General features: G+C 54.0%; 1 protein-coding gene across 1 annotated transcript; it reads right to left on the bottom strand.

Annotated features, from left to right (window-relative positions):
• Positions 1-1,966: 1,966 nt before the first annotated feature.
• On the bottom strand, positions 1,967-10,137 carry VPS18 (VPS18 core subunit of CORVET and HOPS complexes). The gene is made up of 5 exons (XM_058541260.1): positions 9,750-10,137; positions 8,569-8,710; positions 6,490-6,581; positions 4,458-6,328; positions 1,967-3,316 (listed from the first exon to the last, which is right to left on the bottom strand). Exons 1-5 carry the CDS (start codon positions 9,838-9,840, stop codon positions 2,591-2,593), a joined length of 2,922 nt encoding a protein of 973 aa, XP_058397243.1. The 5' UTR covers positions 9,841-10,137; the 3' UTR covers positions 1,967-2,590.
• Positions 10,138-12,998: the final 2,861 nt, after the last annotated feature.

Here is a 12,998-nt window from a genome sequence, read left to right as displayed (position 1 = left end):
TTGAGCCTCAGACACCGAGCCGGCACACCCTCCTCTGGCCACACCCCCTCGAGCTGTGGAAGGGAGCTGGGGATTCGGGAAGCCAGTAGACAGCGCCCTCTAGTGCCCGCTGCCCACTTGGCCGGGCGACCCCCCAGGGCCCTCTCAAGGGCGGGCCTCAGGAAGCACCTGCTCCCCAGGACTAGTGGCCGCCCTGCGTCTCCCCCAGGTGGCTTCCTTGTTTACAGGCCTCCTGCCCTGATCCCAGCGTCACTGCCTGTGGCCACTCCTCCTATTTCCAGTGACGGCTCCAGGAGCAGCTCATTCATCTTGGCCCCTGCCCACGCAGCTGCTCCCCCCCCACCCCCTTCTGGCCCTCCCCCAGGCTTAGGGCCAAGGCCCTGAGGGCCTTCTAGCTCCCCTCCATTCCAGGCCTTGCTTGGTTTCCAAGGATCTAAGAGCTGTGGTTTCCCGTTGCCCTGACTCAACGGAACCCCATTCTGTCATTGCCAGGGAAGCCTGGGGCCTTTTTCCAGGAAAGAGGAAGGCTTAGGGCAGATGGGCAGGCTTAGGAGAGGACAGAAGGGGCAGGGGGCGTCCCAGGCTGTCTTAGCCAAGTCATCTGGGAGGAGGGAGCAATAGGGCAGTGTTTGTTTAACTAACATGTATTAGGCATCCATTATGTGCAAAGACAGAAGCCCCAAGCTGTTCTAAGTAAGCAAGTGACTACACCAGCAGCAGGCCAAGGTTTATACCTAATACTCACTGACAGCGGAGAACAGTTCCCTGAGCCCTCTACTGGGCGTGTGAGGGGAGCCTAAGCCACACGGGGAGAGGAAGGGAGCAGGAGCCCTCCAAATCTTCCTGGAACAGTGGAAAGGAAGCAGGATTAGAATGCCCTCTACCCACCCAAAGGGACCCCACCCCCCCACATTTGCTTCTACTCTTGCTTCTGGAGGAAGATGGGGTGTCTGAGGCTTATCAAAGATGGGCAGCTTCCAGCTCTCTCCGTTGGCAGAGCCCATGAAGAGACCCTGTTCCAGTGGCTGGGGAACACGGCAGGGCAAGATTCCACCAGGACTGCAGGAGACAAAAGTCTTGGAAGAGGATTAAGTAGGCTGCAGGGGGGAGAAGCCTGCAGTCACCAGCCTGGTGCCTGACCCCAGCCTGATTCCAGGAACACTCGTTATTTTGTTTCAGCCTGGGCAGCTGATAGACCACACCCAGAGAGCCAGGCAGTGGACTGTGAACACCAGTCCACAGTGCAAAGGGTGTGCAGCTGATGTCACAGGAAGGTCCGTGCTCCACAACTCCCTAGGGCTTAGCCTCCAGCTACAACTAAAGAAGTGTAATCTTGGGGGAGGGGCAGGTCACCGGAGCAAGATGGGGAGAAAACATACGTGCCAAATGCCATGGATGGTGACAGTGGCAGTCTCAGCTCCATGCTGGACCTCAACATTAAATGCCAGAGAGTGGAAGGGCAGTATCAAAGCCAGGCAGAAGCTGGGAATGCAGGCATGTGAGCAAGCAAAATCTAGCATGCACAAGGGCTAGTGGAGAGAGGAAGAATGAGGGGCTTAGATTCACGGTTAGGCAGCAGAGACTCCCAGAAAATTCTCGGGACAACTACGGAGGGAACAGACTGAGGAAGCTTTAGTGGAGAAAGTGACTTCAGAAATCAGCGCCCCCAGCTGCCTGACTGCAGAAGATTCTGTGGGGAGCAGCACCACCTGCTGGCCAAAGGGAAGAACAGTCTGTACCCCGAGACAGGATGATGGGCTGTAATTCCCAACTGGAGTCAGAGGACAATGGAGGGACGAGGAAGCAAGCAGAAAATGGCAAAATCGTCATGTCACATCTCCAGGTGAAGGAGTGAGGGCGAAGGTTTGAAAGCATGCAGAGCCCTGGCAGCCTCCCTGTGGCACCCCAGTCCTGCCTGGGACCACTCACATACCTCTCAGCCCAGCATCAACACAAAGCCGTCAACTCGAGAGGCACCAGTGCAGCGCAGACAGTTTAATGCTCTCCACCCCCATCGCCATCTCCCACTGTCCTCCATGAGACCCTTGGTCCCAGGGCACCCCTTGCACCGGAGCCCCAGACAGTCTGCACAAGAGCACGCCCACCATCGGCACCACCTTTCCCACTGCCAATGCCTAGGACTCAGAGGGGCTGTCTTTTTGCTTCTGGGACCTAGAGGCCAGACACCTCTGAGGGAGAAGAACCAGAGTGAAAAGGAAGAATGGTACTCTCGCTCCAGAAGGTGAACAGGATGCATGTGGGGAGTGAAAAGGAACAGAGAGCTGTTAGATGCAGGGGGAACAGTAACGGGGTCAGAATTCTGACTTCTCCAGGCTCAGGCCCTCTACTGGGAGGCAGGCTGATGGCCTGGCATAACAGTAGCTCTAAGGCGGCTCTGAACAGCATGGGCAGCCGGCAGAATGCACTCACAGCTGACACCTTGAGGGCAACAGCTCTAATTCTACTCCCTCAACACAGTCATGGCCCAGCAGTCTGCAGATGACTGAGCACAGACTACGGTATGGCCCTCCCAAGAGGGGAGAAGTAGCTACCCCCGACTGTCTGCCCACCCATCAGGGGCAACACCTTCCTACAGCCAACTGAGGTGCTCCTCCTCGTAGTGCTGGGGGTCGATGAAGGGCCGGTCGATGGAGCGGATCATCAGCTCCCCACAGTACACACACTCAGCAGCCACCAGTTCATCCAGGTCAGCCTTGAGCTGTTCCCGGCTGGGCCCCCCAGCGGCAGCCCCAACCTCTGCCTCCTTCGCCCGGGCAGAGCCCTTGGCAGGGGGTGGAGCAGCCCCCAGCTTTCGCTGCAGCTCCTCGAGCCGGGCCTGCTTGTAGGCCGGCAGGCCAGGCCGCACTGCCTGCAGCAGGCAGTCAGCATGGAACATGTGACCACAGAGGAAGAGGTAAAAGGGACGGTTGAGCAGGGGGAAGTCACAGGTGGCACACTTATCCTGGGGCTCCACAGTGCCGTAGCGGCCCCGCAGCTCCTGCAGGTCTCGCCGGATGCGCTGGGCGCTGGCTGTGGCCTCCTCCATCTCCCGCTGCAGCTCCTGGATGTGGTGGTTGTAGGCTTTAAGCGAGCTGCAGATCGCCTCCTTAAAGTGGTCGATGGTGACAAAGTCCGGAAAGAAGGGCAGCACATCTTCAATCTTGAGCAGGGGGCAGCTGGCCAGGCAGGCCATGGCCGTCTGCACATCTTCCTCCTCCTGCACCACATGCCGTGCAATCTTCAGCCACAGCTTCTTGCGCAGTTCCTCATCTTCCTCAGGCAAGTCAGCACACTGCTTAGCCAGGTCCACGTCCACCTGTGGGGAGACCATAAGCGTTGGGGTCAAGCCCCTCCCACCCAGGATGGAGACTGGGAGAGACAGATGCCCAGGGAGAACCTGGGCCTGGGGAGAGGCCCCAGTGCAGGATTCCAGCACCCCTGGCAGCAAGAGAGGTGGGGCTTCTGGGGGCCAGGATAGGAACCTGTCTCAGTAATGGGCCTGTCCCTGTCACAGCTTTGTAAAAGCTACTTATGATGGGGGGGGCTTCAATTTTAATGAGTTTAAAAATCACCTGGGTGGGCTGGCCCCGTGGCTTAGTGGTTAAGTGCGTGCACTCCGCTACTGGCGGCCCGGGTTCGGATCCCGGGCGCACACCAATGCACCGCTTCTCCGGCCGTGCTGAGGCCGCGTCCCACATACAGCAACTAGAAGGATGTGCAACTATGACATACAACTATCTACTGGGGCTTTGGAGGGAAAAAAAAGGAGGAGGATTGGCAATAGATGTTAGCTCAGAGCTGGTCTTCCTCAGCAAAAAGAGGAGGATTAGCATGGATGTTAGCTCAGGGCTGATCTTCCTCACAAAAAATAAAAATAAAAAATAAAAAAATAAAATAAAAATCACCCGGGGAACATAGCCAAAATACAGATTTTTGGACCCTACCCTCAGACACTCTGATTCAGTAAGTCCTGGGTTCCGACCCAGGAATTCACATTTTACATAGCACTTTATGTGATCCTGAGGCAGGTGATAATTCATGATTTGAGAAACATTAACTCAGCACCTTCCTCTTCTGCAGTTGTGACCATACTGCAATAACTAGCATGTATGTAGAACTTACCTATGTACCAGGCACTGTTCTGAGTGCTTTTCATATACAGTACTTTAATCAACACTCTGAGTTAAGTACTATAATATTACCCCCATTTTGCGGCTGAATAATCGGAAGCACAGAGAGGTTCAGAAACTAGCCTGAGGTCACACAGCTTGGGTAAGTGGCAGAACCACAGTTCAAACCCTGACTTCAGAGTTCATGTTCTTAACCTCTATACCACAGCACTTCTCTGCAAGGGAAGCCAGTACCTGCTAGCCACAGCACCCTCACAACCCTTCAGCATCTGAAGCTACTGCTCTCCAGGCCCCTCTCCTGGATGGGGTCAAGACTCATTGGCTCACCTGAAGGGCCAGATCCACAGCCTCCTCATACAGCTCCAGGACCTTGTAGACATGGACACATGCGCGGTGGTGGCCGTGCTCAGCGCAGAGCCGCAGTGCATACTTGAGGTCATAATGCACCCGGTGTGGGCTGGCCCCGGCCTGCTCGAGGTAGGCCAGCAGAGAGGCTGGCTGGCCTCGGGCATACAGCGACAGCAGGTAATTGTGAATGGCCTGTTCAGTCTCCCCCAGCACGTTCACGCAGAACTCCATGTAGCGGATGGCCTGGCTCACCTGCTGGGCCTCACCACCCTGGCTATAGTTTACCAGGGCAGGGATGAGCTGCCGGGCATCCAGCCGGCTGCCCAGCTCAATCCAGGCATCCACCAGCTGGCGGGGAATGTGACGGATGAGGATGGGCGAGAACTTGTAGAAGAGCTGGGGGTCACGGTGGCGGGCAAGCACGGCCAGGGCCTCTTCGTAGGCCTCATGCTGGCAGTGGTAGGCCACCACCCGCTCGTAGTCCTGCATGATCACAGCAAAGTACACCATGTGTTCCGTGTCCCCATGGCTGGCAAGCAGCTCGTGGATGGAGGCCCGGCTGGCGAATAGCCACTCCTTGTGGCGGGGGCTGCTGAGGAAGGCCCGGAAACGCTCCCGTGTTTCCCGGTAGAGGTTCAGGGCTTCCGGATCACCCTGCAGAGCCCCGAGCCGGCTCAAGTAGAGCTCCGTGAGCCAAGTGGTAAGCAGCGTGGCCTGGGTACGCTCAGCTGGCTTCAAACTGGCCAGTTTCCGCTGCAGGAACTCAGCCAGGGCCTCCTCCTGTCGGGCCTCTAAGAACTTGAGGGCAATCTCCTCAAAGTAGCTCTGGGTGAGGGCGTAGCAGCGCGCGCTCTCCAGGTAACGACGCTGGTGGAAGCAGAAATCAGCCTCCCGGGCCAGGACCGTGTCCAGGCAGTCAGGCCGCTCTCGACAATACTCTTTGGCCAGGTCGAAGCGGTTCATGTCCAGGTACGTGCGCCAAACATCCCGGGCCTCCCGCTGCACATGGTAGCGGAAGACAGCCCGCTCGGTGTAGGCCCACAGGTGGCCTGTGGAGGAGTCCTTCACCATGTGCTTCAGCGGCCCGAACTTCTCCAGGAAGTGGTCTCGCAGCACCACCTGCCCTGTCAGCGTGCACACCGCCTCCACCCGGTCCGCCAGCAACAGCAGGAAGTGGAACTGGGTGAGGACGACGGCCAGGGGGGGGCTGGCCCCAGGGCCTACCCCCTCTGGGTACTCCCAGACTCGCTCCTCGCTCAGCAAGGAGTCAGGACGCCCACAGTCCAACGCCCCATACAGCACGCCATCCCCCATCATCCAGGCGAAGGCCCGGGGTGCAGAGCGCAACTTGGGGGTATAGAAGGCCAACTCACTGTAGCCCAGACTGCTGGGGAACTCACGGAAAGGGGGCGGGTGGTCAGCATAGGCAGCAAAGAGCCCCGAGAAGCCCTGGGCCTCAGCTCCCTCTGCTGCTCGGCCTATGAACTGGAAGAGGCGCTGCCGAGTGGTGGCGATGACAAAGCCACGGCCATCAGGGCCCCGCTCGGCCTCAAGGGAGCACACAGGTGCTGGACCCCCTTCTTCATTTAGCACGTACAGTGGACGGAAGTAGAGATCCGGGGCAGGGCCGAAAAGCCCACCCTCACTGGCTGAGAGCTCTGCTTCGAAGATCTGGCCTTGGGCAGTGCCGACCAGGATGGGGCCTGTGCTGCTCTCTGTGCCCAGTGCCTTGTTCCAGCCCACACTCTCCACCAGCTGCCCCTTCCAGCGTGCCAGGGGCCGTACCTTCTGTCCATTACGGTTCACATAGAGGACCTCAGTGCTGCTCAGAGCAATCAGCAGGTGAGAGCCTGGAGGGGGAGGGAGCATGGCACCCTAGAGGATGCTGCCATTCCCACCCTCAGCCTCCCCCTTGCCCCCCTCATGCTCAGATCCCACCCACCCAGGCGGTGACTTACCCTCAGCCCCACTCCCCCCATCCCCCCCAGCTCAGATCTCCACCACCACTTACCGGTATGGTCCAGGAACATCTTGTGAACTTTGGCATCATCCTTGCGCCCCAGCTCCACATGGTTGGGTTCGTTTGCTTTGCCCAAGTCAATGCTATTAGGACGAGAGGCACAGCATCACTCCAGAGGAAGGACAGACCTCTATATAATCTAATGAAAGCCACAGCCTTTCTTTCCTGAAATCTACACATACATATACAATTGTGAATACAATCCCAAGTGAACTCTGAAACACATATAGGGTCCTACTTTAGCACCCTCAGCTCTGAGAATTCCCCACTTCAATTTGAGAAGTCACTAAGTAGAAATCTTTTCTCTCTGCTCCATAGATCTCCAGTGCAGCTGGGAAGATGGGCCGGGGTACCCCAGATCGCTGGGGTAAAAAGGGAACAGTGAATAGTAGTTGACGGTTACTGAGCTCTTTCTATACACCATGCCAAGAGCTTAATGTAGTATTATCTCAATTAATCTTCACAATAACCTCGAGGGGTGCTGCTGTTTAAAGCATATTTTCCTTATTAAATCCTTTTCAAATTACATGCTCATTCTAACTCAAGAATCAACGTAAAAAGATGTATAAAGAAAAAGTTAATAATTTTCTTCTCAAACCCGTCATTCCCAATGAAGAAAACAGATGTTAACATCTTTCTCCATGCTCATAACATACAGTTGTTTTGTCACTGTTTTTACAAAAATGCCTTCATATTATATATATGTGTGTGTATGATATTAATTTATAACTTGCTTTTCTCACTTAATGATATTTCGTGAACATTCCACTGGTCAACAGATACAGCTCTAACTCGCTGTTTTAATAACTGCATAATATTCCCTTTTATGGCTGAACCATAATTTAATCACCATTTTCCTACTGATGGGCATTCAGGTTGGGTCTAGTTTTTCCTACCACAAATAATGCTGCAATCAATCTCCTTGTATCTGTATCCTTGCAAATTGGTACTTTTCTTTTTATAGTTATGTGTTCCCCAAAGTGGGACTGCTGGGTCAAAGTTAGAGATATTTTAAATTTTGATAGACATTGCCAGATTACTTTTCCAAAAGATGGTGGCAATTTATACTCTCACCAGCAATGTATGAGAGTATATTTCTTTGTATCTATACCAGCACCATACATTAGTTTTTAATTTTTGCCAATCTCATAGGTTAAAAAAATGGTATCTGTTTTTTTAATTTGCATTTCCCAGAGATTGAAAATATTTTCAGATGTTTACTGGAAATTTGAAGTTCCTTTTCTGTGAACTGCTTGTTTATATTCTTTGCCCTCCCTTTTCTACTAAATTGTCTTTTTCTTATTAATTTGTAAGGGCTTTTTAAGGAACAAGGATGTAAATCTTTACTCATATGTGAAACAGACATTTTCTCACCATCTTTTGTCTTGATCTAATTCACGGTGCTTTTTTAAAAAAATTTTGTCATAAAATTACTATGTAGTCAAATATATCTATCTTTTTTCCCTGTGGCTTCTGGATTTTTTAGCTCGAGTAAGAAGGTCTCCCTTCAGCCCAAGAACATAGAAATTAAATGTTCTTTTAATATTCACATTATTTTCTATATTTAAATAATTATTCCACCTAGAAATCATTTTTGTGATAAGAAGCTTAGCTCTGTTTTACCCAGATGATTATTCTGGATAAACAATTTTGCTGACACCTTTGTCATATATTATTTCCATTTATTTATTTTTATTTCCAGTTTTATTGAGATATAATTTCCATTACACCGGATTTATTTCAGGACTCTATAGACAATTCCACTGATCTATGTGACTAACTCGTGGGATGGTACTATCTTTAACAGATGACAGGACACATTTAAAGAGATTAGGTGACTTGCTCAAGATTCCATAGCTGGTAAATGGTAGAGCTGGGATCTAAATCCAGGTCTATCTTAATTCTTTACTACTACACTATATTGGTTCTCTTTAGGAAGGGATAGGGTATTTCCTGAAAATTCCATGTCCACTGCTTCACCAGCCCAGAGTGGAAGAAAGGCCCCAGTTAACAGTCCCAAAACACCACCAATCCACTCCCTACTCCTAAACCTTGTGGGCCTTCAGTTACCGGAGCAGTGTATCCTTGCCCAGGCTCATGCAGAGCTGATTGCAGGAGACGACAAGACTGGTGATACGCTCAGAAGGGGTAAAGTCAATGCGCTGCTTCGTGAAGATGGGCACCTCTTTCTCTAGCTGGGCGTTCACATACCCTGCAGGTGAAGAGCAAAGAAAGGGTTTGCTATGGGAGGGACCAAGGAAGGGCAAGGAGAGGCAACCAAAAAACAGGGCTCCTCTCCACCTTCCCAACATACTCCTACCCCAGGACCTTGGTTAACAAACAGTTTAATATCAAGATATCAAGTAGTTTGCTAATCACCTCCACATTAGGGGTCCTGGGCTCTTCTCACACTTCTGACAGCAGGGAAGGGTTGATTCTTTTAGCCCTTGGGATGCTGTCACACCATGCTGCACCTGCTCCCATTGGCAATGGGGGAAGGGGTTGGGTGTTCTCCCTTATCAGTCTTTGGCCCAACAACCCCAGCTCAACTCAAGTCTAGTTCCACTCTCTCCCCTCCTCCCTGCCCATGCAGTAATGCTCTCAGTGAGTCTCCAGGAGAATGAGGGCCGAGGGAGCCCTGGGGACCCTCCCATCACTTGGTTAACAAACTGCAGCTGCTCTTGCTCCAGGCTTAATTCTCGTTACCATCGCTCAAAATATCCCAGCACTTTACACTCCTCTGCCAACTCTACTACTTTCTACCAAAATTTCCCCTCAACTCCAGGCTGCACCCAGCTTTAGCAAAGGCCTAAAATATTTCATTTTTCCTGTTCAGTGACCAAGTTCCCTCCAGGACCATCCCCCTTCCCCTACAATATTCCCCTTTCACTAGTTTCTTTGCCCACTCTCTACCTCCCACCTCCAGAAGGGTCTGGTGGGAAAAGCACAGAATCAAGTGAGGCCTGGAACCTATTCTCAGTTCTCCCAACTGCGGCCCTGCAGGCAAGTCACTTCCTTATCTGGGTCCCAGTTCCCTCTTAGAAGGATCCTAGTGGTAGGGCCTCGATCACGCGACTGCTCTTGCTGCTCTTCCAAACATCGACCACCCACAGAGCCTGAGGAGAATCAGGGGCCTAGCCCCGGACTGCACGTGAAGAAGGTGAACCAAGCTTTTGGAGCCACCCTCCCCGTTCCTCCCCCGCAGGTGCCAGGCGGGCCGAGAGGGGTAGCGGCGCCCTACCCTCCCTTACCTGAGTGGGGGATGCCCACGCTGGGGCAGCCAGGCTGCAAGACGGCTGACCGGGACAGGGAGTCCTCGTATTCATCCAGGATGGACGCCATGGCGCCCGGCTTCTGGGCCCGCCGTCCCGGGCCCAGAGATTACAATAGGGCTCCCCCCAAGGATCCCCGTCGCCCCGGAGTGGAAGCTGCCACTCCCCAGCCTCGACAGGGATCTGACAGATCCTAGCAATCCGCCGCCGACTCCTCCCCTTTAAACCCCTGAGGATCTTCTCGCTCTCGCCTTATATAACGAGAAGACCAGGGAGCCCTCCCCCTTGAATATGGCGCAGTCCTGCACCCCACTCCCTCCCCCGAGAGACCACCAGCTCCCTTGTGCCGATCCCATGCGCCCCCAGCCTCGCCCCGGCAGCTCAGCTGACTCCCGCCCCTGGGACGCGCGCCTATAACGTCACTTCCGGGTTCTCAGACCACCCCCCCCCCCGCCCTCCGGTCCCCCCGCCACGTACGCTCGTGCGGGAACGTCGCCCGGCAGGCCACCGGGCGGCGCGGCAAGGCCTGGGGGGGCGGGGCCAGGGCCCGGCCGGCCCTTGCTGGCGGGAGCCGGGAGCGCAGCGGCAGTCCTCGGCCTGGGGGCGGAGCCCAGGACGCGTCCGAGCTGGAGACGAGCGGTGCGGTGAGCCGCCCCGAGGAACACAAGCCCCTCCCTCCAGACTCTGCTGCAGTTCCGGGCTTTGACACCAGGCGGCAGTCTCGGCTTCCTCAGCCCCCTTCCCCGACCCGCCCAGCGCTGTCCAGCCCCAGCCTGGGAGCTGGTCCCCAGCACCTTTCATGCTCAGGCTTCCCTACCTCAGAGGGACCGCTCAGCCTCCCTGTCTAGTCCACCTTTCTAAAGAGCCCGCTGCCCTAGGTCCCCAGGAGAACCTCCCGTTCCTCGATCTAATCGCTGTCTTGATCCTACTTCACAAGGCACAGGCAAGCAGTCCTGGCATCTCTTCTCCCACATCCAGGGGGCCCACCAGCTTCCAGAAAGTGGCAGAGCTGGTGGTCTGGCCAGCGGAAAGCCATGTGCTTCTTAATCTGCCTCTAACCTGCTCCGTAGTGGCTCCTTTGTGTGGGGGAAGACAGAGAGGAGGCGGAGACCACGAGGCACAGCTAAGGGGTGCCTGGCTGCTTCCATTCACTCATTCACCAAAATGGTGTTGAGCAATTACTCTGTGCCTGGCCTTGGGCTAGATGCTGGGATCACAGAGGTAAGTACAATACTGTCCTTGAAGGTCATAATCCAGCAGGGACGATGGGCCAGTAAATAGATAATTACTGCTAGAAAGCGATAAATGGATTTGTTCAGAAGTTCACTGCTTCTACAAGTGAGCACACACTCTGTGCCAGGCATTGTTCTAGGCTCTGGGGACACGGCAGAGACAAAAGTGGCCACAACGCTGTGGAAGCATGGAGGAGCAGGGAACAAGTATCTGCAAAGCCTGGCAGGAACGAGGGACAAGGGACGTTGGAGGCGGATGGGGAGTCCTAACTGCGAGAGTTCGGATATGACTGCGGTTGAGTTTCCCTCTTCCATCCGCCTAGGCGACCCAAACGGAGTCTGTTCCTTTCTGGGGCCCGTGGACTCTACCTTGCTAAAGTGGAAGGCTTTTTTTTTTTAAATAATTTTATTTATTTATTTTTCCCCCAAAGCTCCAGTAGATAGTTGTATGTCATAGTTGCACATTCTCCTAGTTGCTGTATGTGGGATGCGGCCTCAGCATGGCCAGAGAAGCAGTGCGTCTGTGCGCGCCCGGGATCCCAACCTGGGCCGCCTGCATGAGAGCGCACGCACTTAACCGCTAAACCACGGGCCGGCCCAAAAGTGGAAGGCTTTTGACCTGGGTCACTGCTGTCCTGGCTTTAAAGGGAAACCCCCACGTAATGACTAAGAGCGCCCCCTTTACTCTCAAAAGCGTCCAGGTTTGCACCTTATGTTGTGTGGTCACGCTACTCTTGCAGAACTTCCCTGCGGGGAGCAGACTGGACGCTCACCAGCCCGCACCAAGGGCTCCCTGGGTGGAGTGGCCCGGCCCCGGAGGGGGCGACAGGTTATGCGATCCAAGATAACTTCCCGCCGCACCCGGGTCCTGCTTCTCCCGCCCAAAACCTGCGGCTGCGACGCTGCTCTCCCCACTGCCCTGCAGGCTAGATCCGAGGAGGGAATTTGCCCAAGCTGGGCGGGAGGCAGGAGGTTTCTGCCCTGGGAAAAATGATCCCAGCCAGGGAGCTGCCCTGCTCCGTGCATAAGGCTCCACCCCAGATCACCTGCCAATTGCATTAGGGAAACACAAATAGGTCCAGCCAAAGGTCACATAATCATAAAAGGTACATTTACTGAGTACCACAGTGTGCCAACCCCACACTAAGTTCCCAATGTTCATTGTTATTCCATTTTACCCTCACACTAATGCTATGAAGTAGGCACTGCTCTCCTCCCCACATTACAAAAGCGGATGCTGAAGTTCAGAATGGTGGAGCGATCTGTCCAAGGTCCTCTGGCCAGGAAGTGGGGAAGCCAGGAGGCAATATTCAAATCCAAGCAGATGCTGAAGAGTTAACTCCCACACTGCCCATGCTCCCAATGCCAGCCGAGGGAAGGGGGTACAGCTGATTCCTCAGGTCTGGACTGTGCAGAGAGGGTGTCCCCCTTGCATGGAGCGGGTCAGCATAGGAGGGGTGTCTCAGGGACAGAGAGTCCTTCCAGCCACCTCTTCACTGTCCCCAAAGCCTCCCTCTTGAGTTCCCCTGCTCCTCGGGGTGTATGGAGTAGGGCCTAAGTGGGCCTTGCTTGCTATAGACTCAATCCATCCTTCCTGTTGAATTGATTGCACAGTATTCTTCCACACACTCATTCTTCCATCCTTAGGCTGCACTTTGGAATAAGAGCCAGAGACCAGCCTTTTTGTCCCGGCCCACTCATTCACTAGCTGTGTGACACAGCACATTTGATGCTCTTAGCTTCAGTTTCCTCATCTACAGAAATGATATAATGATACTTACCTAGCAGGTCTGTGTTGAAGAGTAAATGAAGTGACCTAGGTGAAAGCTGATTGCTATAGCATAACGTCCGACATAGAGCATGTGCTCAATAAACTCTAAATGTGGCTTTAATCTGAGAGTCTCTCTCAAGTCCACCTCCTCCATGAAGCCTCTCTGGACCACAACTTCCCCCTCAGAACTGCTATGGCTTTTTTTGTCCTCGCCACTTACTGTCA

The sequence above is a fragment of the Diceros bicornis genome, chromosome 5 (genome assembly GCF_020826845.1).
Source record: "Diceros bicornis minor isolate mBicDic1 chromosome 5, mDicBic1.mat.cur, whole genome shotgun sequence".
Lineage (NCBI taxonomy): Eukaryota > Metazoa > Chordata > Mammalia > Perissodactyla > Rhinocerotidae > Diceros > Diceros bicornis.
This window is presented reverse-complemented; position numbering and strand designations above follow the sequence as displayed.